This window comes from Culex quinquefasciatus, chromosome 1, assembly GCF_015732765.1.
Source record: "Culex quinquefasciatus strain JHB chromosome 1, VPISU_Cqui_1.0_pri_paternal, whole genome shotgun sequence".
Taxonomy (NCBI): domain Eukaryota; kingdom Metazoa; phylum Arthropoda; class Insecta; order Diptera; family Culicidae; genus Culex; species Culex quinquefasciatus.
In genome coordinates this window covers 57,168,073-57,193,315 of record NC_051861.1, presented here as the reverse complement: position 1 = coordinate 57,193,315, position 25,243 = coordinate 57,168,073, and the positions used below count along the sequence as shown (strand labels likewise).

The 25,243-nt window shown below is 40.0% G+C and overlaps 1 protein-coding gene and 1 long non-coding RNA gene across 3 annotated transcripts; both read left to right on the top strand.

The window, feature by feature from the left end:
- Positions 1-8,149: 8,149 nt before the first annotated feature.
- On the top strand, positions 8,150-10,775 carry LOC119765625. 2 transcript variants are annotated; one of them, XR_005276861.1, is made up of 9 exons: positions 8,150-8,335; positions 8,671-8,879; positions 8,942-9,150; positions 9,213-9,421; positions 9,485-9,693; positions 9,757-9,965; positions 10,029-10,237; positions 10,301-10,509; positions 10,573-10,775. It is a non-coding gene; the product is annotated as an uncharacterized LOC119765625 (long non-coding RNA). The 2 variants fall into 2 exon arrangements; XR_005276860.1 differs by lacking the exon at positions 8,150-8,335 and adding an exon at positions 8,534-8,607.
- A 123-nt stretch (positions 10,776-10,898) lies between these two features.
- On the top strand, positions 10,899-24,527 carry LOC6046742. The gene is given in 9 exon segments (XM_038263191.1): positions 10,899-11,023; positions 21,058-21,239; positions 21,325-21,479; positions 21,539-21,638; positions 23,325-23,462; positions 23,465-23,647; positions 23,706-23,817; positions 23,900-24,021; positions 24,216-24,527. Coding segments are annotated over 9 exon segments (1,152 nt in total). The 5' UTR covers positions 10,899-10,971; the 3' UTR covers positions 24,324-24,527.
- The last annotated feature ends 716 nt before the right edge of the window (positions 24,528-25,243 follow it).

Below are 25,243 nucleotides of genomic sequence, written 5' to 3'. Positions count from 1 at the left end.
TGATAACAAACCTGTAGAGTACGATCCGTCAAATAATTTTGAATCATTTTCACGATATAAATCGGAAAATTAAACCTTTTCAATTTTGCAATCAAACCTTTATGCCAAACACTGTCAAATGCTTTTTCTATGTCTAGAAGAGCAGCGCCAGTAGAATAGCCCTCAGATTTGTTGCTTCGAATCAAATTTGAAACTCTCAACAACTGATGAGTAGTTGAATGCCCAAGGCGAAATCCAAACTGCTCATCAGCGAAAATTGAATTTTCATTAATGTGCGTCATCATTCTATTAAGAATTATTCTTTCGAATAATTTACTAATAGATGAAAGCAAACTAATGGGCCGATAGCTTGAGGCATCAGCAGGATTTTTATCCGGTTTCAAAATCGGAACTACTTTGGCATTTTTCAACTACTGGGAAAGTATGCCAAATCAAAACATTTGTTGCAAATTTTGACCAAGCTACTTAAAGTTGCTTCAAGTAATTTTTTAATTAGAATGTAAAAAATGCTACCTCACCAGGAGCTTTCATATTTTTTAATTTTTTTCATTCTCCCCATTAGTTAAAAGAATATTATCACCACCTTTTAAAGAAGAGATTGGTTTTTGAGGTTTCTTATAAACCTTTGAAAGTTTCCAAAAGGTTTGGAATAAGGTTTAATTTGTTCGACATCTCTTGCGAACTTTTCATTTCGCAGGAGAGTGAATTTGTGGTCAATAACCTTTTGCAAATCTTTTGAATTCGCTTCAGTGCAGGATCACGAGAACGTTGATACTGTCTTCGGCGAACATTTTCAGACGAATCAGAAGCTGAAGATCGTCATCAATAATGGAAGAATCAAATTTGACTTGAACTTTAGGAATAGCAATATTCCTAGCATCCAAAATTGCATTAGTTAAAGATTCCAAGGCTGAATCAATATCAGCTTTGGTTTCTAAAACAAAATCATGATTTAAATTATTCTCAATATGATGCTGATACCTGTCCCAATTAGCTTTGTGGTAATTAAACACAGAACTATTGGGTCTGGTAACTGCTTCATGAGAAAGTGAAAAAGTTACTGGAAGGTGATCAGAATCAAAATCAGCATGAGTCACTAAAGGACCACAATACTGACTTTGATTTGTCAAAACCAAATCAATTGTTGATGGATTTCTAACAGAAGAAAAGCAAGTTGGCCCATTCGGATATAAAACCGAATAAAGACCAGAAGTGCAATCTCTGAATAGAATTTTACCATTGGAATTTACTTTTGAATTATTCCAAGATTGGTGTTTGGCATTAAAATCACCGATGATCAAAAATCGAGATCTATGCCGAGTAAGTTTATTCAAATCCCCTTTGAAATAATTTTTATTTTCCCCAGTGCATTGGAAAGGCAAATATGCAGCTGCAATCATAATTTTCCCAAATGAAGTTTCAAGTTCAATGCCCAAACTTTCAATAACTTTTAACTTAAAGTCACGTAACGTGCTATAAGTCATACTACGGTGGATAACTATTGCAACTCCACCGCCATTTCGATTCATTCTGTTATTGGTTATAACTTTATAATCTGGATCACTTTTCAAATAAGTGCCAGTTTTTAAAAATGTTTCGGTTATAACAGCAACATGCACGTTATGAACTCGTAAAAGTTGAAAAATTCATTTTCTTTCGCTTTTAAAGAGCGAGCATTAAAATTCATAATATTGATGGAATTACTTAGATCCATGATTAAACTTCAGGGTAAGAACAACATCATTCGCAAATTTTAATCCAATCTGGATAGCTTCCATCATGGATGTAGCATTACTCATTGTTTGAATCAAACCCAACAGTGAGTTTTGCAAAAAAGTCATTTTTTCAAACGTAACATCGCCGAGATCAGAAGATCCCAAAGCGTTGCCAGCAGAAACATTTTCAAATGAAATTTGAGGTACCTGCCCAATTTGAAGATTGGTAGAGGATTTAAAATTCGTGGATGAACCCGAAACGACGTTGGCATAAGAAATACCATTGTTATTACCTAACTTTTCCACGGTAGGGGTATTTCTAGCATTGTTCGAGTGAGACAGCACGAACGTTTGATTTAAAGATGCAGGTACAACCTGACTTTGAGAAAATTTCGGTTTGGATTTCGGCTGATGCTTAGCACGAGAATCCAAAACCTTTTTCTGATGGGGTAATCCCAGAAATTTGATTTGTGATTTCCACCACAATTTGCACATTTAGGGTGACTTTTTCACGGGACAATTGTCCTTGTCGTGAGAAGAATCCCCGCAAACCATGCATTTTGGAACCATGGCGCAATGATCAGTACCGTGACCGAATGCCTGGTAACGCCGGCACTGGGTCAGATTCTGGCCATTACCGCCATGTTTCTTAAAATGCTCCCACTTTACCCGTACATGGAACAAAAACTGAACTTTGTCCAAAAGTTTCATATTGTTGATTTAATTTCTGTTGAAATGAATCAGATAAGATTGTGAAGTCAAACCAAAGCGAGAAATATTCCCGTTTGATGTTTTCTTCATTGGTATTACTTGGGATGGGGCAAAGCCAAGCAACACCTTAAGTTCGTTTTTGATCTCATCCACCGACAAGTCGTTGGAGAAACCTTTCAGGACCGCCTTGAATGGACGAGCATTCTTGGTCTCATACGTGTAGAAATTGTGTTTGTGGTTTTTCAAATAACCAACAAAAGTTTGGTGATCTTGTAAAGATTCCCTCAACAAGCGACATTCTCCTCTTCGACCAAGCTGGAACGAAACCTTCAAATTGCAAGTTTTCTTACAATTCTTCAGTTGCGTTCGAAAGCTGGCCAAATCGGAGACGGAAGTCACTACAATTGGCGGAGCCTTTACTCGTTTCTCGACGGCAGAAGGCTCAGTACGAGGAGAAGGATCTTTGTCAACAGTTTCGGATAAAACGCCGAAACTGTTTGCCAATGGAATTGGAGGATTGACCTCTCTTTCAGAATCAGAATCAGACCTCGGATGAGGCTGTTTTCTTTTTCTGTTTCCGTTAGCCGGTTTAGCGTTCAAACGCTTCACCGACGTAACGACCAAATCTTCAGAAGATTTGCGTTTACCTTTGTTTTGACGCATTTTGCAAGCAAAGTTCTCTTAAAAAGATGGCTTCGTTTGTAAAATACAACAAAATTTCAGGTAGGGTTAGTCTTGAAAAGACTGTTTAGAATTTTGGAAAATAACTCAGGTAGTCTTTAAAAAGACTGTGAATTTTGTTTGAAATAACTCTGAGCTTGGGTAGTAAAAAATACCGCAGCTCTAGTGTCCGTTCACCACGAAGGTTCGTAAGACACTGATGTCCTCTATCATTGTGCAGCTTGAACCTTCGTCGACAAATGCAAATGTTTCCACCGTTTTGGAATTCCCGTGCAGTATGTCCGAGATGTACTTCACACTGGTGGATTCGTCTGCTCCTGTAGCAAATAAACACGCTCCCGATGTTGCTGCCGGGCTATCCAAGACGGTATGCAGCAGTTTATGATTTTTTTTTCTGTTTGAGTATTAAGACACGGAATCCTGATTACAAGGACTATTGTATCGTGTTACCCATTTTTACTGTTGTTAAGCATTTCCAGATCTATAACACAGTTCCTATTGAGAGGAAAAGTGCTGTTTCATCCAGATGCTGTAAACTCCATTCCTTGTGCCTTGTGCGCTATGTATCGCTAGAACCGCGGTGACAATTTTTTCGTGTCATTTTTCAAGCTCTTCCCAGCAGCGATTATTTTGCCACGCGGGGTCTTGTAAAGACAATTGTCCTTTTGCGGTGCTACTCTTGCGGTGTTCCCTTTGCTTTGATCTGGTCAATACGACTGGACTGCAGTGCAATACCGATCGGCTGGGCATTATTTACATGCGAAGACACGAGGAAAGTATTTTGGGAAGAGGCGCAAAGGAATATCCCAAGATCGATCACATGCTAGAAGAGCACGTGAAGCAACCGTTTTATACTCATACGGTTGCTGCTACCTCTGCACTTAAACCTAAGGCTGCCACCCTGAGAAGAACCCATGACTTTCCGCTTATGAGGCGAAACCCGTAACCATTCGGCCACAGGAGGTTGGCAGCAGTTTATGATGCTTAAGACAGCATCCATTGATTCCACACTGCACGGCCAATGAAGGTGACGATTCAAACAACTAGGACATAGTCGAGAGCTCGGTCGAGAGTTGTTTACATGCTCCCAACGGCTCTCAACAGTCATTGTTTGGAATAATGCACAAGCTTGAGAACGATGTCCAAGTTCACCACAGATGAGACATTTGTTATTTCGCTCACGACGGCTGGGTCTACTGCTCACTCCCTCACGCTCATCTTCGCCCGTTATCGCACTGCAGATGTCTACTTCACGATTCCCGAATTGCTCACTCGTGACCAGTGAGGTCACTTGACTAGCCGCCGTGACAAGTTCGAACATGAACTCACTAAAGGTAGCAATATTTACCTCGCGGAGCTGCATCTTGTGAAAGGCCCATCTAATGGTACGTTCGTTTGAAGAGCCGGTGCGGCACTGAGTGCCGCACTCGTCCGTGTCAGTTTTGGTTCAATCGAACGTCATTTGTCAGTGCGCGTGGAACTCGCATGAAACTGAAAAAATATCGAGTGCGAAACTCGTGCGGAACTAGCGCGAGTTTCTTCAAAGAAACACTTTGACAGCTCTGAGTGCGGCACTCAGTGTGGCACTAGCCATCAAACGAACGTACCATAAGCTTCAGCTGTGCTGGTAGTTTCTGGACCATTTCTTGTAGCAGGCACGGGTTGTTGAGGTGGGCTGTTAATCCAGTTGCTGCGATGTGATCCGAAAAGTTCTGCACCGCAAGTCCAAAGTGTATAAGTGCGTTGATATCTTCACTGTTCGGGGGTTTCGTAGCTCGAATTTTGGACAGTAGTGATGATATCAGCAACTCAGGCCGTCCAAAGAGCAACTTCAAGGTGGAGATTATTTGTGGGACACACTCTGGGAGAAGAAGCTTGCTGCTGACTGCATCTCTATACAGAAAAGAAATGATGGTAATATTCATCAGGAAATGGTGACAGATTTTGTGGCTAAAAAAAATGATGAATTTTACCGATTGTGCTAATGAATATTATTGCGCGTCAGTGTCGTGTGAGCAGCAGCGCCGGGAAGATGGATTTTTGTGGCGTTCTTTTTGTGCTGTATTGGTGATCGTGTTCATATAATGCATGCGGTGAGGGGGGTCATTGTGCTAATGAATATTATTGCGCGTCATTATCGTGTGAGCAGCAGCGCCGGGAAGATGGATTTTTGTGGCGTTCTTTTTGTGATGTATTCGTGATCGTGTTCATATAATGCATGCGGTGAGGGGGGTCATTGTGCTAATGAATATTATTGCGCGTCAGTGTCGTGTGAGCAACAGCGCCGGGAAGATGGATTTTTGTGGCGTTCTTTTTGTGCTGTATTCGTGATCGTGTTCATATAATGCATGCGGTGAGGGGGGTCATTGTGCTAATGAATATTATTGCGCGTCAGTGTCGTGTGAGCAGCAGCGCCGGGAAGATGGATTTTTGTGGCGTTCTTTTTGTGCTGTATTCGTGATCGTGTTCATATAATGCATGCGGTGAGGGGGGTCATTGTGCTAATGAATATTATTGCGCGTCATTATCGTGTGAGCAGCAGCGCCGGGAAGATGGATTTTTGTGGCGTTCTTTTTGTGATGTATTCGTGATCGTGTTCATATAATGCATGCGGTGAGGGGGGTCATTGTGCTAATGAATATTATTGCGCGTCAGTGTCGTGTGAGCAACAGCGCCGGGAAGATGGATTTTTGTGGCGTTCTTTTTGTGCTGTATTCGTGATCGTGTTCATATAATGCATGCGGTGAGGGGGGTCATTGTGCTAATGAATATTATTGCGCGTCAGTGTCGTGTGAGCAGCAGCGCCGGGAAGATGGATTATTGTGGCGTTCTTTTTGTGCTGTATTCGTGATCGTGTTCGTATAATGCATGCGGTGAGGGGGGTCATTGTGCTAATGAATATTATTGCGCGTCAGTGTCGTGTGAGCAGCAGCGCTAGGAAGATGGATATTTGTGGCGTTCTTTTTGTGCTGTATTCGTGATCGTGTTCATATCATGCATGCGGTGAGGGGGGTCATTGTGCTAATGAATATTATTGCGCGTCAGTGTCGTGTGAGCAGCAGCGCCGGGAAGATGGATTTTTGTGGCGTTCTTTTTGTGCTGTATTCGTGATCGTGTTCATATAATGCATGCGGTGAGGGGGGTCATTGTGCTAATGAATATTATTGCGCGTCAGTGTCGTGTGAGCAACAGCGCCGGGAAGATGGATTTTTGTGGCGTTCTTTTTGTGCTGTATTCGTGATCGTGTTCATATAATGCATGCGGTGAGGGGGGTCATTGTGCTAATGAATATTATTGCGCGTCAGTGTCGTGTGAGCAGCAGCGCCGGGAAGATGGATTTTTGTGGCGTTCTTTTTGTGCTGTATTCGTGATCGTGTTCATATAATGCATGCGGTGAGGGGGGTCATTGTGCTAATGAATATTATTGCGCGTCAGTGTCGTGTGAGCAGCAGCGCCAGGAAGATGGATTTTTGTGGCGTTCTTTTTGTGCTGTATTCGTGATCGTGTTCATATAATGCATGCGATGAGGGGGGTCATTGTGCTAATGAATATTATTGCGCGTCAGTGTCGTGTGAGCAGCAGCGCCGGGAAGATGGATTATTGTGGCGTTCTTTTTGTGCTGTATTCGTGATCGTGTTCGTATAATGCATGCGGTGAGGGGGGTCATTGTGCTAATGAATATTATTGCGCGTCAGTGTCGTGTGAGCAGCAGCGCTAGGAAGATGGATATTTGTGGCGTTCTTTTTGTGCTGTATTCGTGATCGTGTTCATATCATGCATGCGGTGAGGGGGGTCATTGTGCTAATGAATATTATTGCGCGTCAGTGTCGTGTGAGCAGCAGCGCCGGGAAGATGGATTTTTGTAGCGTTCTTTTTGTGCTGTATTCGTGATCGTGTTCACACGGTCAGCTGGATCTACTCAAAATCAAGTTCAAAGCCACTCAAAATCAAGTTCAGATCTCGAACTGAAAATGAGTGCTTTTCTGAACTTGATTATGAGTGGATTTTTCACTCAAACGACAGTTCAAGAGCTGAACTGGCGTTTGAGTAAATTGAACTTGTGTTTTATGAAGTTTTCGTTTCTGGTACGTCAGTCTTCAAACATTTGCGGCTGAGTTGAGTTTGTTACAGGTAAGATAAAGAGTCGTTTCTTTGGACAGTTCGGATTGTCCGGAAGATTTAAATGCAAATCTAAACCTTTCTCCTCCTACGGATTGAACATCCTCCGGACAACCCGGTTAGGTCTTCGGGTGGACCGGACGGTGCAAAATTTGCTGGAGGAGGAAGTGTTTACTTTGCTTTCCATCTTCCGGACAATCCGGAAGGTGTCAAACCAGACGGAGGGAATACGAAATGTTCTGTTCTTGAACAATTCAAATTGTCCGGAAGATTTAAATGCAAATCCAAACCTTTCTCCTCCAACGAATTGAACATCCTCCGGACAACCCGGTTAGGTCTTCGGGTGGACCGGACGGTGCAAAATTTGCTGGAGGAGGAAGTGTTTACTTTGCTTTCCATCTTCCGGACAATCCGGAAGGTGTCAAACCAGACGGAGGGAATACGAAATGTTCTGTTCTTGAACAATTTAAATTGTCCGGAAGATTTAAATGCAAATCCAAACCTTTCTCCTCCAACGGATTGAACATCCTCCGGACAACCCGGTTAGGTCTTCGGGTGGACCGGACGGTGCAAAATTTGCTGGAGGAGAAAGTGTTTACTTTGCTTTCCATCTTCCGGACAATCCGGAAGGTGTCAATCCAGACGGAGGGAATACGAAATGTTCTGTTCTTGAACAATTCAAATTGTCCAGAAGATTTAAATGCAAATCCAAACCTTTCTCCTCCAACGGATTGAACATCCTCCGGACAACCCGGTTAGGTCTTCGGGTGGACCGGACGGTGCAACATTTGCTGGAGGAGGAAGTTTTTACTTTGCTTTCCATCTTCCGGACAATCCGGAAGGTGCCGAACAAGACTGGAAGTTTCTGACATCTAGTTAGTTGGTTTTCCTTCAATAAAATATTCAAGTTTTATTTTATTTTTTACAGATTTCACAGTCCTCGACCACGGCGTTTACGTTACGTGTTCTGCGGTTTTCCGTCTCCTGCTGGCCTAACAGTTCGTGCGTTTCACGGCCGTCCTCGTCCACGTTACGTGCTCTGCGGTTTTCCGTTTCCTGCTGGCCTCGCATTTTGTGCGTTTCACGGACGGCGTAAAAGAAGTTCATTGGTAAAAATCTTCATTTTGTTTCAGTTCCTATCAAAAATTAAAGTTTTATTTTATTTTTTACAGATTGCACAGCAGTCGATTCGCTGACCAATCTGGGTGGTCCTCATCCACGGCGTCCACGTTACGTGCTCTACGGTTTGCCGTCTCCTGCTGGCCTAACAGTTCGTGCGTTTCACGGCCGTCCTCGTCCACGTTACGTGCTCTGCAGTTTTCCGTCTCCTGCTGGCCTCGCATTTTGTGCGTTTCACGGACGGCGTAAAAGAAGTTCATTGGTAAAAATCTTCATTTTGTTTCAGTTCCTATCAAATATTAAAGTTTTATTTTATTTTTTACAGATTTCACAGCAGTCGATTCGCTGACCGGTCTGGGTGGTCCTCATCCACGGCGTCCACGTTACGTGCTCTACGGTTTGCCGTCTCCTGCTGGCCTAACAGTTCGTGCGTTTCACGGCCGTCCTCGTCCACGTTACGTGCTCTGCGGTTTTCCGTCTCCTGCTGGCCTCGCATTTTGTGCGTTTCACGGACGGCGTAAAAGAAGTTCATTGGTAAAAATCTTCATTTTGTTTCAGTTCCTATCAAATATTAAAGTTTTATTTTATTTTTACAGATTTCACAGCAGTCGATTCGCTGACCGGTCTGGGTGGTCCTCATCCACGGCGTCCACGTTACGTGCTCTGCGGTTTGCCGTCTCCTGCTGGCCTAACAGTTCGTGCGTTTCACGGCCGTCCTCGTCCACGTTACGTGCTCTGCGGTTTTCCGTCTCCTGCTGGCCTCGCATTTTGTGCGTTTCACGGACGGCGTAAAAGAAGTTCATTGGTAAAAATCTTCATTTTGTTTCAGTTCCTATCAAATATTAAAGTTTTATTTTATTTTTACAGATTTCACAGCAGTCGATTCGCTGACCGGTCTGGGTGGTCCTCATCCACGGCGTCCACGTTACGTGCTCTACGGTTTGCCGTCTCCTGCTGGCCTAACAGTTCGTGCGTTTCACGGCCGTCCTCGTCCACGTTACGTGCTCTGCGGTTTTCCGTCTCCTGCTGGCCTCGCATTTTGTGCGTTTCACGGACGGCGTAAAAGAAGTTCATTGGTAAAAATCTTCATTTTGTTTCAGTTCCTATCAAATATTAAAGTTTTATTTTATTTTTTACAGATTTCACAGCAGTCGATTCGCTGACCGGTCTGGGTGGTCCTCATCCACGGCGTCCACGTTACGTGCTCTACGGTTTGCCGTCTCCTGCTGGCCTAACAGTTCGTGCGTTTCACGGCCGTCCTCGTCCACGTTACGTGCTCTGCGGTTTTCCGTCTCCTGCTGGCCTCGCATTTTGTGCGTTTCACGGACGGCGTAAAAGAAGTTCATTGGTAAAAATCTTCATTTTGTTTCAGTTCCTATCAAATATTAAAGTTTTATTTTATTTTTTACAGATTTCACAGCAGTCGATTCGCTGACCGGTCTGGGTGGTCCTCATCCACGGCGTCCACGTTACGTGCTCTGCGGTTTGCCGTCTCCTGCTGGCCTAACAGTTCGTGCGTTTCACGGCCGTCCTCGTCCACGTTACGTGCTCTGCGGTTTTCCGTCTCCTGCTGGCCTCGCATTTTGTGCGTTTCACGGACGGCGTAAAAGAAGTTCATTGGTAAAAATCTTCATTTTGTTTCAGTTCCTATCAAATATTAAAGTTTTATTTTATTTTTTACAGATTTCACAGCAGTCGATTCGCTGACCGGTCTGGGTGGTCCTCATCCACGGCGTCCACGTTACGTGCTCTACGGTTTGCCGTCTCCTGCTGGCCTAACAGTTCGTGCGTTTCACGGCCGTCCTCGTCCACGTTACGTGCTCTGCGGTTTTCCGTCTCCTGCTGGCCTCGCATTTTGTGCGTTTCACGGACGGCGTAAAAGAAGTTCATTGGTAAAAATCTTCATTTTGTTTCAGTTCCTATCAAATATTAAAGTTTTATTTTATTTTTTACAGATTTCACAGCAGTCGATTCGCTGACCGGTCTGGGTGGTCCTCATCCACGGCGTCCACGTTACGTGCTCTACGGTTTGCCGTCTCCTGCTGGCCTAACAGTTCGTGCGTTTCACGGCCGTCCTCGTCCACGTTACGTGCTCTGCGGTTTTCCGTCTCCTGCTGGCCTCGCATTTTGTGCGTTTCACGGACGGCGTAAAAGAAGTTCATTGGTAAAAATCTTCATTTTGTTTCAGTTCCTATCAAATATTAAAGTTTTATTTTATTTTTTACAGATTTCACAGCAGTCGATTCGCTGACCGGTCTGGGTGGTCCTCATCCACGGCGTCCACGTTACGTGCTCTACGGTTTGCCGTCTCCTGCTGGCCTAACAGTTCGTGCGTTTCACGGCCGTCCTCGTCCACGTTACGTGCTCTGCGGTTTTCCGTCTCCTGCTGGCCTCGCATTTTGTGCGTTTCACGGACGGCGTAAAAGAAGTTCATTGGTAAAAATCTTCATTTTGTTTCAGTTCCTATCAAATATTAAAGTTTTATTTTATTTTTTACAGATTGCACAGCAGTCGATTCGCTGATCGGTCTGGGTGCTCTGCGGTTTCCGTCTCCTGCTGGCCTAACAGTTCGTGTACCTTTCGACTTTGGACATCCAGTTGGTTCGATACGATCACCGTTGAAGAAATGGAATTTCTCACAGAAACCCTTGATCCGGAGTCGCTTAACATTCTCAACGGTAAGTTGGATTTTATGTATGATTTGTGAATGTTTTTTGTATGTATGTGAACATTAATATCATCAACTGGGGTGAATTGTGACGAAAACTTTAATGTAAACGGATGTATAGTCGTTACTGTTTTAACTATATTCAGTCTAAATCAGCTGTCCCAATACCTAAATTTCTTAACAAATGCTAATTCGACACTATTTATGCCACTAACTTATCAGTAAGCATGATTATATTGAACTAGATATTTACATATATATTATACACCTGTCTAGTTATTTTGCAATCATAAGTTTCCAACATAAACTTTGAAAAATATTTTTTTCTTTAGATTTTTTTTGTAAAATTTTTATTTTTTTGCGGTATTTTACAAATATTAAAAATTTAATAAAATATGAGCATTTAAATCCCTCAAAGTTTAATAAAAATATAAATTGTTTTTTTACGGAAAGTTTTTTTAAATTAAGTAATCTTACAAAATATTAAAATCTTGATTTTAAAAAAATATATGAATTTTAGAAAGGAGGAGCGTAAAGACAGCCGTCACTGTATTTTTTTTAATTTAATAGAAATAAGATTTTTTTTTACATTTTTATTAAATTTTAGGAATTGAAGTAATTTTACAAAACTTAAATTTAGGGATTCAGAACAACTTCCGGATTAGTAAAAAAGTGGAAGTAATATGCCATCACAATACTAAACCCGGTCTACAAAGTGAACGAGTTCCAGATGCTGAGCGACGAAGAAAGCAACAACAACAACACCGACGGTAGTACTACCGACTACGACGACGATGGATGCGCACGGAAAAAAGTGTCAACGTCAAAAAAGAACAATTCTCGACATTTTTTGATTAGGTCCTATAAACAAATGTAAACCTTGAGTGTATCCCTTTCACACCATATGTCAAAGTCCATCGGAGTAAGCGGGATACACTCAATGTTTAAATTTGTTTATAGGACCTAATAAAAAAAAAGCCAGAATTCCCAACGGAACGAAGACCACGTCCATTTTTTGTTTTAGACACGTTGGCGGACGATGTTGACGAGTTACTGGAAGGCCTAGGATATTGTCTGAAAATCGATAAGTCGTCAGTACAAGTGATCACACTAAACAGAAAGAATTTCAACATGGTGCTTAAAGAATTAAAGCGTAGCAACTTCAACTTCTACACATACGACCCAGAGAAGCCCCCTGTTAAGGTGGTCTTGCAGGGTTATCGTCCGATCACTGACCTGAAGCGACACCTCTCGAACGCCGGAATAAAGCCACTGGAGATTAAAGTGCTGTCGCGAAAGACAACAGTCACAGGTACGCACAACCTGTACCTGAAGTACTTCGACCGCGACACCGTCAAAATCCAAGACCTGCGACGGACTAAGGCGTTGGACGGTTGTTGGGTAAACTGGCAATTTTACTCCAAAAACCCAATGGACGTATTATAAAAAAAAATAGAACAGCAAATCAAAGTTGCATGAAGCTAGAGATGAAAAGTATTATCTTGTTATAAAAAAAATACAAAACAGCAAAAAAAAAATGGTGTCAAACAATCGGGTTTAATTGTTTATCTGTCTGTATTGTTCAGTAAAGTTTATCTAACAAAAAATATAGGGTACTGGATTATAATTATTATACTAAAGCTAACACGCAGAAAAATATTTTGTAGAATTAGCCTGTTTTTTATCAAAATTCCACAAGTCTTATTTTGTTATGAATTCAATATGTCTTATTTTTCTGCGTGAGCAAACTACTCGTTTTGTTTTGATGTTGTTTTGTCAAATGCAATGTTATTTGATAAATTATCTGATTTTTTTTATACTAATTTTATTTATTGATGCTATCAAGGACTTCAGTGCCACGTTCATGGATGTTGTCAGCGCGTCCAGGGATATGTTGATGAACTAAAACAACATTTTATCAACGAACACAAACTTCCAACCAGTACAAAGGCTGCTTCACCATTCATATGCAAAATATGTCGTGGTATTTATTGGTATTTCAAAGATCTAAAGAGGCACATTCTGGACAAGCACTCAAGAGTCCCAACCAACATTCCCGTTCAAGAAGCAACAAACGATAACGAAGAGGAGATGTACAGATGTGCGAAGCAGAAGAAGTGCGTGCTCATGATGATGTGGAAATGCTCAATTTGCCGGGGATTCAAAACCCTTATTTTATGGACGACGAAGGCGCTACACTCGAAGAAACCTCAAAACACATAGTAAATCTTGTTACCAACCTCAGATGCGATGTGTCACTGCCTGAATCAAAACTTCAAGCATTTTTGGACGGCTTTTCCACGATCCTAAAAATCAGTCAAAAATTCGCGATGGCCAAGGTGAAACAATTTCTTTATGATAAGCAGTTGCCCGTTGATGACGAAATTACTAAGGATTTTATCGAATCATTGTACATTCCCGATATAACTACTTGAAGCTGTTCATACCCCAGAGCAAAATGTGGCATTGTTATCATCTCGAGCTGGATGTTATGTACCACGTCCGACAACGATAGTGTTAGGGAAGCAGAAAGTAACGCAAGCGACAGTACTGAGTACGTCCAAAGGAAAAAAAGTTCCATCAAAAATTTCCAAAGAAGCTTACTACAACGAAAGAAACGTTCACCAAAGACACTGTGCACTATCTGTCGCTGGTTGATACATTAAGATTGATTATGTCCGATCCAGAAGCTCGACGAATGGTAGAGGCAGAGGACGCGAGCCCATCAGGAACTATAAAAACATACAAAGATTCGGAACATTACGCGACTCACCAATTCCTTCAACGGTTTCCGCAAGCGCTGAGATTGTCGGTTCATCTTGACGAAGGTGAATATTGCAACCCGTTAGGATCAAGAAAGGGGAAAAATAAGATTACCAACATTTATTTTCGGATACAAAATTTCGACCCGCGCGTCAATTCATCTTTGGATAGTGTTTACTTGTTAATGATGATAAAATCGTGCCATTTAAAAACATACGGTTACAGTAAGGTTCTAAATCTTCTGATCGAAGATTTGATTCTTCTGGAAAGTGAGGCAGGCGTTCCTTTGCAGTTAGGATCAACATCTATGACTATAAGAGCAGTATTAGTTAATGTTTTGGGAGATACTTTAGCTGCACACGACGTATTTGGTTTGTTATCTGCATCAGCAAATTTTGCCGAAATTGTGAAATCTCACGACCGGAACTTCACGACGGGAAGCTAGGAGACACCTTTCCAGTTAGAACCAGCGCTAGCGTCGAACAGGCACTAAATTCAATTGAAGCATGTATCACAACGGCCCAGAAGAAAGCACTCCGCAAAGAAACCGGACTGAAACAGCGATGCTGTCTCGAACGTACTTCAAGTGGCCAGAGAGTCCTTGTTTTGATCCCATGCATGATCTACTCGAGGGGGTTGTCCCAATGATTATCAAAAATATTTTCCAAGAGGCGGTGAAGTCTGGCAAATTAAGTATCGACGAACTCAACCATCGCATAACCAAATTCGACTACGGTCAGGTAGAATCTCCTGTCAAACCCTTAGGAATTTTACCATTCTGAATTTAAAATCCAAAGGACATACACTGAGTCAAAGCGCATCGCAAACTTGGCTTCTTTTGAGATGTTTCCCATTTATTTTCTATGATTTATTCGATTCCATTAATTATAGCAAAGAGTTGATAAGTTACCTTCTTGAAATCTGTTTTATTTCTTTCTCGAATAACCTAACATTAAATTTGATTAACGATTTGAAAAAGGCCGTGGAACTGTTCCATGAAGTATTTCTAAAACGTTTCTCTGCAACTAGTGCCATAAATAAAATCCATCATATTTCACATTATTATAAGTTATGTATTGAGAACGGTCCAGTTGCTAATAATAGCTGTTTTATGTACGAAATGAAGTTTAAAGAGTCCAAAAGCCAAGTCGCTACCTGTCACAATCGTATTAATTTAACTTTCAGTATGTCTAACAGACTAGCAGTTAAACAAGCGAATTCTATCATTAATCATAACTACATAGTTGACAAACCTATTATACTAAAATCTAGTTTAGTTAAAAAAGATCTTATTGATACAGCATTGGTATTGTTTGATTACCCTAATATGGATTTAGTTTAGTGGGTCTCGTGGCGCAGGGGTAGCGGCTTCGGCTGCCGATCCCGATGATGCTATGAGACGCGGGTTCGATTCCCGCCTTATCCACTGAGCTTCTATCGGATGGTGAAGTAAAACGTCGGTCCCGGTTTCTCCTGTCTCGTCAGAGGCGCTGGAGCAGAAATCCCACGTTAGAGGAAGGCCATGCCCCGGGGGGCGTAGTGCCAATAGTTTCGTTTTTCGGATTTAGTTAAGTTAGTCCAACATTTAACTATAAATGGAACTCATTTTAGACCAGGTTATGTATTGAAGTACGTAAAAGTTGAAGGTAATTTTTATGGATTGTTACTCTATACAGTTAGTATTAATCAAAATCTAATTTTTGTAGTTCAGGAATTAGATGTCATTGGGTTCAATGGCGTGTTATTTGCTTACAAAGTGAAAGTTTCTACAAATATTGTAAGAATGAATGAGGCAAAAATTCTAAGTAGAAAAACTTATAATTTGTGGACATGCAATCAGGAACAGAATGAGGATTGTTATTACATAAGTCTTAAATATAATGACGATTAAAACTAAGGATTGCTCCCAGTAAATATTGTAGCTAAATAAAGTTCTGTTTGCATTTTTTTCACAAAAAAGTTTTTTACCGAAGGCTAATAAAATCACATAAATACCGCGTGTTTTTTTTTGTTAACATTTAGTTGTTTAACCCTTTCAGGCCTGAATTTTTCTGAGCTGTGTTAATCTACAATTTTGGTACCAGTAGTTAATTTTTTACATGAGTAAACAGAAACAGGCAAAAAAAAGTTACATTTCATTATTGGACGTTCTGGGTCCTCCAAAATGTCCTGGAATACAGATCTTGGAGTCTACCGCCGTAACAACACGATTCTACCAAGTTTCCGATTATGGTTCATATTCAGTGATGTCCCTGGGACCCTTTGGCAACACTATGAGCTATGTGGATCACTTTTGGGATGGTCTGGGTCCTCCAAAATGTCCTGGAATACAGATCTTGGAGTCTACCGCCGTAACAACACGATTCTACCAAGTTTCCGATTATGGTTCATATTCAGTGATGTCCCTGGGACCATTTGGCAATACTATGAGCTATGTGGATCACTTTTGGTATGTTCTGGGTCCTCCAAAGTGTCCTAGAATACACATCTTGGAGTCTACCGCCGTAACAACACGATTCTACCAAGTTTCCGATTATGGTTCATATTCAGTGATGTCCCTGGGACCCTTTGGCAACACTATGAGCTATGTGGATCACTTTTGGGATGGTCTGGGTCCTCCAAAATGTCCTGGAATACAGATCTTGGAGTCTACCGCCGTAACAACACGATTCTACCAATTTCCGATTATGGTTCATATTCAGTGATGTCCCTGGGACCATTTGGCAATACTATGAGCTATGTGGATCACTTTTGGTATGTTCTGGGTCCTCCAAAGTGTCCTAGAATACACATCTTGGAGTCTACCGCCGTAACAACACGATTCTACCAAGTTTCCGATTATGGTTCATATTCAGTGATGTCCCTGGGACCCTTTGGCAACACTATGAGCTATGTGGATCACTTTTGGGATGGTCTGGGTCCTCCAAAGTGTCCTGAAATACAGATCTTGGAGTCTACCGCCGTAACAACACGATTCTACCAAGTTTCCGATTATGGTTCATATTCAGTGATGTCCCTGGGACCATTTGGCAATACTATGAGCTATGTGGATCACTTTTGGTATGTTCTGGGTCCTCCAAAGTGTCCTAGAATACACATCTTGGAGTCTACCGCCGTAACAACACGATTCTACCAAGTTTCCGATTATGGTTCATATTCAGTGATGTCCCTGGGACCCTTTGGCAACACTATGAGCTATGTGGATCACTTTTGGGATGGTCTGGGTCCTCCAAAATGTCCTGGAATACAGATCTTGGAGTCCACCGCCGTAACAACACGATTTTACCAAGTTTCCGATTATGGTTCATATTCAGTGATGTCCCTGGGACCCGTTGGAAACACTATGAGCTATGTGGATCACTTTTGAGATGGTTTGGGTCCTCCAAAGTGTCCTGGAATACAAATCTTGGAGTCTAGTAATGCTAAAGGGTGCCAGCTCCTGGCGGGTTTCGCTTTGTAAGCGAAAGAATGGCTTGAATTCCATCTGGCGAGGCAAAAGGGGTAGGTGGCGGTCGAGGGAGGATTTTGACTGTAGCGTTAGTTGAATTTGTTCAAGTCATAAACCTCCCAAAACCCAACACATTCAATCTCTCGAACGATCTGTGGGCGGCTGAATCTGAGCATTGAAAAACTCTGTAGCAATACACGGAGAAATGCCTCAACTGCAACTTTCTACTCGCTAACATAGTCTCAGGCAAAATTCGAGCTGAAAATTGGGCTATATGATCGGTATCGAACTCTATATGGGTCAAAAATATACGAGGTTTACCCTCAATCTCACTTATCTCCACGTCCGCGGATTGGTTTCTCGTGTTCGTCAAAGAGTCCCAGGTACATCACTGAATATGAACCATGATCGGAAACTTGGTACAATAGTGTTGTTATAAAGGTATACTTCAAGATCTGAATTCCAGGACACTTTGGAGGACCCAGAACATCCCAAAAGTGATCCACATAGCTCATAGTGTTGCCAAAAGGTTCCAGGGACATCACTGAATATGAACCATAATCGGAAACTTGGTAGAATCGTGTTGTTACGGCGGTAGACTCCAAGATCTGTATTCCAGGACACTTTGGAGGACCCAGATCATCCCAAAAGTGACCCACATAGCTCAGAGGGTTGCCAAAAGGTTCTAGGGACATCACTGAATATGAACCATGATCGGAAACTTGGTACAATCGTGTTGTTATAAAGGTATACTTCAAGATTCGAATTCCAGGACACTTTGGAGGACCCAGAACATCCCAAAAGTGATCCACATAGTTCATAGTGTTGCCAAATAGTTCCAGGGACATCACTGAATATGAACCATAATCGGAAACTTGGTAGAATCGTGTTGTTACGGCGGTAGACTCCAAGATCTGTATTCCAGGACACTTTGGATGACCCAAAACATCCCAAAAGTGATCCACATAGCTCTTAGTGTTGCCAAAAGGTTCCAGGGACATCACTGAATATGAACCATAATCGGAAACTTGGTAGAATCGTGTTGTTACGGCGGTAGACTCCAAGATCTGTATTCCAGGACACTTTGGAGGACCCAGAACATCCCAAAAGTGACCCACATAGCTCAGAGGGTTGCCAAAGGGTCCCAGGGACATCACTGAATATGAACCATGATCGGAAACTTGGTACAATCGTGATGTTATAAAGGTATACTTCAAGATCTGAATTCCAGGACACTTTGGAGGACCCAGAACATCCCAAAAGTGATCCACATAGTTCATAGTGTTGTCAAAAGGTTCCAGGGACATCACTGAATATGAACCATAATCGGAAACTTGGTAGAATCATGTTGTTACGGCGGTAGACTCCAAGATCTGTATTCCAGGACACTTTGGAGGACCCAGATCATCCCAAAAGTGACCCACATAGCTCAGAGGGTTGCCAAAAGGTTCTAGGGACATCACTGAATATGAACCATAATCGGAAACTTGGTAGAATCGTGTTGTTACGGCGGTAGACTCCAAGACCTGTATTCCAGGACACTTTGGAGGATCCAGATCATCCCAAAAGTGATCCACATAGCTCCGAGTGTTGCCAAATGGTCCCAGGGACATCACTGAATATGAACCATAATCGGAAACTTGGTAGAATCGTGTTGTTACGGCGGTAGACTCCAAGATCTGTATTCCAGGACACTTTGGAGGACCCAGATCATTCCAAAAGTGACCCACATAGCTCAGAGGGTTGCCAAAAGGTTCCAGGGACATCACTGAATATGAACCATAATTGGAAACATGGTAGAATCGTGTTGTTACGGCGGTAGACTCCAAGATCTGTATTCCAGGACACTTTGGAGGACCCAGAATATCCCAAAAGTGACCCACATAGCTCAGAGGGTTGCCAAAAGGTTCCAGAGACATCACTGAATATGAACCATAATCGGAAACTTGGTAGAATCGTGTTGTTACGGCGGTAGACTCCAAGATCTGTATTCCAGGACACTTTGGAGGACCCAGATCATCCCAAAAGTGACCCACATAGCTCAGAGGGTTGCCAAAAGGTTCTAGGGACATCACTGAATATGAACCATAATCGGAAACTTGGTAGAATCGTGTTGTTACGGCGGTAGACTCCAAGTTCTGTATTCCAGGACACTTTGGAGGATCCAGATCATCCCAAAAGTGATCCACATAGCTCCGAGTGTTGCCAAATGGTCCCAGGGACATCACTGAATATGAACCATAATCGGAAACTTGGTAGAATCGTGTTGTTACGGCGGTAGACTCCAAGATCTGTATTCCAGGACACTTTGGAGGACCCAGATCATCCCAAAAGAGATCCAAAGGGATCAAAGTGGTCCCAAATGGTCGTAGGGATGTGACTGGTAATAAATAAACTTCATTTGCCTTGAAAAATCGTTGTAAGCCTGAACTATCTTCAACATTTTCTGAAGTTTCCAAATTTCAGGTTTTCAGGATGTTCTAGGTCGTCAAAAAGGCCATTAACAACCACTCAAACATTTTTTCCTAGGTAGAGAAACTCATAAATTACAACTTTGCTGAAGAATGTTATATGTTTTGAGCACTGTGTGATTTTATACAACCGAATTTCGGTATGGGTCATATATGACCCATCAGGCCTGAAAGGGTTAATAAACTGTCACTGAATCCGCTTTGTAAATGCCGGCCCCGATACTCTTCACGGGTGTTCCCCTCAGGAACAGGGAAAGATTACTAAACCAGTCCTTGAACGTCGTGCCCTTTTCCCCTCGGGACCACCTTTCGATATTACTTCGGGGGGAATCAATACCGCGCGCGCGCTTGTGTGTGTGTGTGTGTGTGTGTGTGTGTGTGTGTGTGTGTGTGTGTGTGTGTGTGTGTGTGTGTGTGTGTGTGTGTGTGTGTGTGTGTGTGTGTGTGTGTGTGTTATCTTGTCGTACTCTTACTCGAGGATTCAAATAATAGAAAATATCGAACATCAAATAAAAAATTGAAAAAATCAAATAGAAAATATCAAACAGAAAATAGAAAATAAAAAATAGAAAATAGAATATAGAATATAGAAAATATCAAATAGAAAATATCAAATAGAAAATATCAAATAGAAAATATCAAATAGAAAATATCCAATAGAAAATATCAAATCGAAAATAAAAATAAGAAAATAGAAAATACAAAATAGAAAACAGAAAAAATCAAATAGAAAAAATCAAATAGAAAATAAAAAATAGAAAATAGAATATAGAATATAGAAAATATCAAATAGAAAATATCAAATAGAAAATATCAAATAGAAAATATCAAATAGAAAATATCAAATAGAAAATATCAAATAGAAAATATCAAATAGAAAATATCAAAAAGAAAATATCAAATAGAAAATATCAAATAGAAAATATCAAATAGAAAATATCAAATAGAAAATATCAAATAGAAAATATCAAATAGAAAATATCAAATATCAAATAGAAAATATCAAATAGAAAATATCAAATAGAAAATAAAAAAATAGAAAAAAGAACATGGAAAATAGAAAATAGAAAATAGCAATTAGAAAATAGAAAATAGCAAATAGAAAATAGAAAAAATCAAATCGAAAATATCAAACAGAAAATATCAAATAGAAAATATCAAATAGAAAAAAGCAAATAGAAAATATCAAATAGAACATGGAAAATAGAAAAAAAAAATTTACAAAAAATTAAAAAAAAACTTTATCTTTAAAATATTTGTGATTTTGATTTTTAAGTTCTCAATTTTATTGCTTAGGCGGGAGAGGGTTATTTTTGTATATATTTTGTAGGTTTTATAACTACGCTTTTATTTTTATTCCAGCTGAAAAGATAACTGACATCTCCCTTCAAGATCTTGACAACAATGACATTATTGAAATGGGCATTACTCAAAAAGGACCCCAAAAACTTATTTTGAAGGCAATCAACATTTTAAATAGTAAGAACGAATCGAGCGGAATTGAACCTCCGCAGGATGACCAAACAGATCAACATCAAACAACGGTACTATTCCCTATAAAACCTTTGCATTATCAAGTTTATAATTTTACCGAATAATTTAAAAAAATGCTTTTTATATTTCTTGTAGGTTGATGAAATAAAGACAATTTTAAGAGCAGCACGTAATTTTGAACAAGTTTTTCATGACCTGATTTACGGGAAGGTTCCTAACGTGAAAAAACTGCGACAGATGAATAGCATTCTCAACAATCACTACTTTAAAGAAAGGATTTTGAACAAAGAGTAAGTAATCAATGACAAATTAACTGTTTATAGTATTATCAATGTACTTCTCGTTTCAGTTATCCGAGTCTGAGTGAAAAACAACAGCTGGCTGAAAATATTTTGAAATCCTTTCCCCAGCTCGAAAAGACCAAGGCATCTCCTGACGATCCTATCGAGGTATTATAAAATACAATTAAACCCTGATGGTTTGACACTTTTTATTATGTCCCCGTTTGTTTTGATGTGTCCCTTTTTACAAAGGGGTCTCGAACACTATCAGATCTATGTAAAGACGATGTCAAACTAAAATCAATTGGTATCCAACCATCGGGGTTTTACTGTAAAACATTGTTCATTATTCTGCGGGTCACTCGGTTCAACTCCAAACCTGAGTGCAGAATAGTAAGGAAAGTGGGGCAAGTGTAACAAGCTAAGGAAATGATCGTTGTAACCCATCAAAAACGTTAAAAATCTGTCGGATTTTTTAATTAACATCTTATTTCAGGTCTTGACTAAGACTTTGATAGAACATGTTTTAAAAAAATCCTGTTTTTAATGCAAAAAAATGATTTAAAAAAAAAATGATTTTCCGTACGTTCTACTCAACTAGTGGGGCAAGACGAACAACCCGTTGGGGCAAGAGGAACAATGCATGAAAAAACATGTTAATTTGCTAACAATTGAACTGTTATCACTTAGATACATCAGATTAGGATGTATTTGAAACATTTCTTTCATTTTTAGATTAAATAATAGTATGTTACTAAAAATTTGATCGCTTTTACGAAAAAAAATATTACTTTGATGAAAAAAGGGAAATTTTCATAATATCACTATATTTTGCATGGACAATTTTTTTAACAATTGTTTACCAGTTTTTAAGAACGTTTATGTATTTATTTTACAATAAAATATGTTGTTGCAGCAATTCGTATTTTTTTCCCTACTAAAAATTCATATGGTACACTTGCCCCACCTGAACAAGAAAACAAAGCGGCCTCAATTTAGAACTGTCAAAGCGGAACCAATTTACTGTTCGCAAAATAACACCAAGAAGTGGCATGTATTGTAATCGATCTATAATTTATTTTGTCGGTGGCGTCGAGCTTTTGAGGTCATGAAATCTTAAGAAGAGGGTTGAAATCGAGATTGGCATAACTTGTCGCTAGCATTTCAATAAACCTGGAGTTTTTTAAAAGGACCAATAAACCAAATTTTCAGTTTTGCTTTTTGGTGTTTTTAATACCCTGAATCAAGGCGGTTCTAAAAACACCCAAAAGCAAAAACTGGAAATTTGGTTTATTGGACCTTTTCAAAAAAAACTCCAGAAACGCCATTTCTCACGCAAAACCTATGTTTATGACCCTTTTTGCAATGTAAGCAACGAATTATCAATGAATATAGATGACACATACCAAATAATTTTGAATAATCTTAATCCAACATTATCACTGCGCTTCAAAGATACACCCACTTCTGACACAATATTTTGTCACGTGGAAAACAAAAAGGCCTCTTTTGGCCACCCATAATTTAGTCTACCAACAATAAAAGCGAGAAGCACTTAATTTTTCAACGAAAATTTTAACATCAACAGATCCAAAATGTTTCAAAACAAGTCACTTTAGCAGCAAAAAATATGTCACGCTTGAGCTTGAACATAGCCTTCTACTTTGTTTATGTTTACAGCTGTAGTGCAGTTGTATTAGTGGGTAGCAGTGGGGAGCATTCGAAAATCACGTTACGCATTCTGTCTTTTCAGCACCCAGCTCCAAACTACCCGAATCGCTTTAAAAAACCCAAATCGACTCGGGAATGAGGTCTTTTTATTGGAAAAAAATTAAACTGTATTTTTTATTTCAGTCGTTTTTCTTTGGAAAAATGGAGGCGAAAAAAGGACCTCACACAGGAATTATTGAGTGGAAAATTGGAAATCTTCGCGGGAAAGTGGAGAAAAATAATAGGAAGTTTCTTCGTCCTCCAAAAGTCTGCCAGATCCCTGTGAACATTTGATGGACGACGCCGAACTCATTGCGGCGTTGCGGCCGAATAACCAACACATGAAACAAATTTGTGACGGAATGGCAAAATGCCATCCGCATTTTGCCTTTTTGGTACAACAGGGAAAATCACTATCAGACATTGCCACAGTTTTCCCGCACATCGTTTCATACAACGGCCTTGTTGTAAGTTAATCGATGAATAATTGAATTAGAACGATTTTTATATTTTATCTTTTGTTAGGTTCTTCAAATGTTTGAACAGACGTATCCTCAACATAACGTAAACTCGAATATGAAAAAGTTTCTTTTAAGCTGCCTTTCACACAATACAGGATTTAGTGACATTGCTGACAGTAAGTTATTCCTTTGTGTGTGAACTGTTTAAAAATTTAAATCTGTTATATTATAAATTTGTTTATCTTTCTATTTAAACAGGAGAACTTCGCTCTGCCATTAGATTGATGAAGAAGATGAGCAACTGTGGGGTTAAAAGGACCATTTCCGGCGACAAGAGCATAAGCGCTTCCATGGCTGAACCACTAATGCGTTGGACGTCAGTAAGTGTTATCACTTTAGGAGAGAAATTTAGAAAATTGTTTGCCCCAATAAAAGGAATTTGTCAATAGAGAAATAAGTAGGCAGTTCTTCCTAATTGTGCATGAATCTCTTGTTATCAGATAAGATAAAATTAGATTAGATTGAGTTCTTTAAGTAGTTTAGAGGCAAATTTTAAAATTATTTTGTTTTACAGCCCAGCGAAACCACCGCCAACAAAGATGTCGTTGAAGGCTGCATCCCAACATGGATCCACACAAGGTCTGCGTCGCAGAGGAGCTGCTCAGTGGACCGTATTACATAATAGTGCAAGGAATAGCCTTGCCATGCGGAGAGCAAAATTTTGCCACCTCCTTTGAAATATTTATAAAATTTTGTTCTATTCTTAATCTTAAAACTCCGACACTACTTCGTAAGCTTTTTGAGCTAGTTAAGTTGAACGAACTGAAAATTATCTCTTCCACTAACAAATCATCTGTAAACCTTGTCAATCGAACACTACTCGAAGCAACTGAAGATTAGCATGTTCGTGTGCGGATATCGATGTGTGTCTGTAAATAAAAAAAACATAAAAAATGCATTTTCCTTTGTTTTTACCTCCCTTTAATACCAAATACAATACCCTAAAGATGTTGGGAGACCTCCAAAATCGTTAAGTCAAGTATTAATTTATTTTGAATCAAATGTCTACATGTAAATTTGTCTACTCACTATATGATTTATTTTAACGTTCATATTATTCCTTATCCTATTCCTTTCCTGTAATATACCATCTCCTCATACCATATATGATCAAACTGCTTAAATTAACGAAACTTTTTAAACCACATGGGAACCATCTGGAGCATTTATATTTTAAATAACTGTTTTTTTTTTTACAGCTTCCTGGAATCATATTGATTGTATTTATTATATTCATTATATTTATTTTATTTACTATATCTATTATATTTATTATTTATCATTATTACAAAACTATATGCTTATTAGATAATACACTACAGACTCACATTTACACTTAGAAACATTCAAATCATTAAATACATTACGCACTCAACCATTTTCATCGGCCCGATGAAATTCCCCTAACCCCCATTCCAAACCTCCCAAAAATATTCCGTTCACTTTTAAAAGTCGCATGGGTTCCCTGCACTTTTGCCACTAGTGAACAACAAAAACATCCCTCCCAAATCCCCACGGGACTGTATGGGCGTAGCCTTCGAG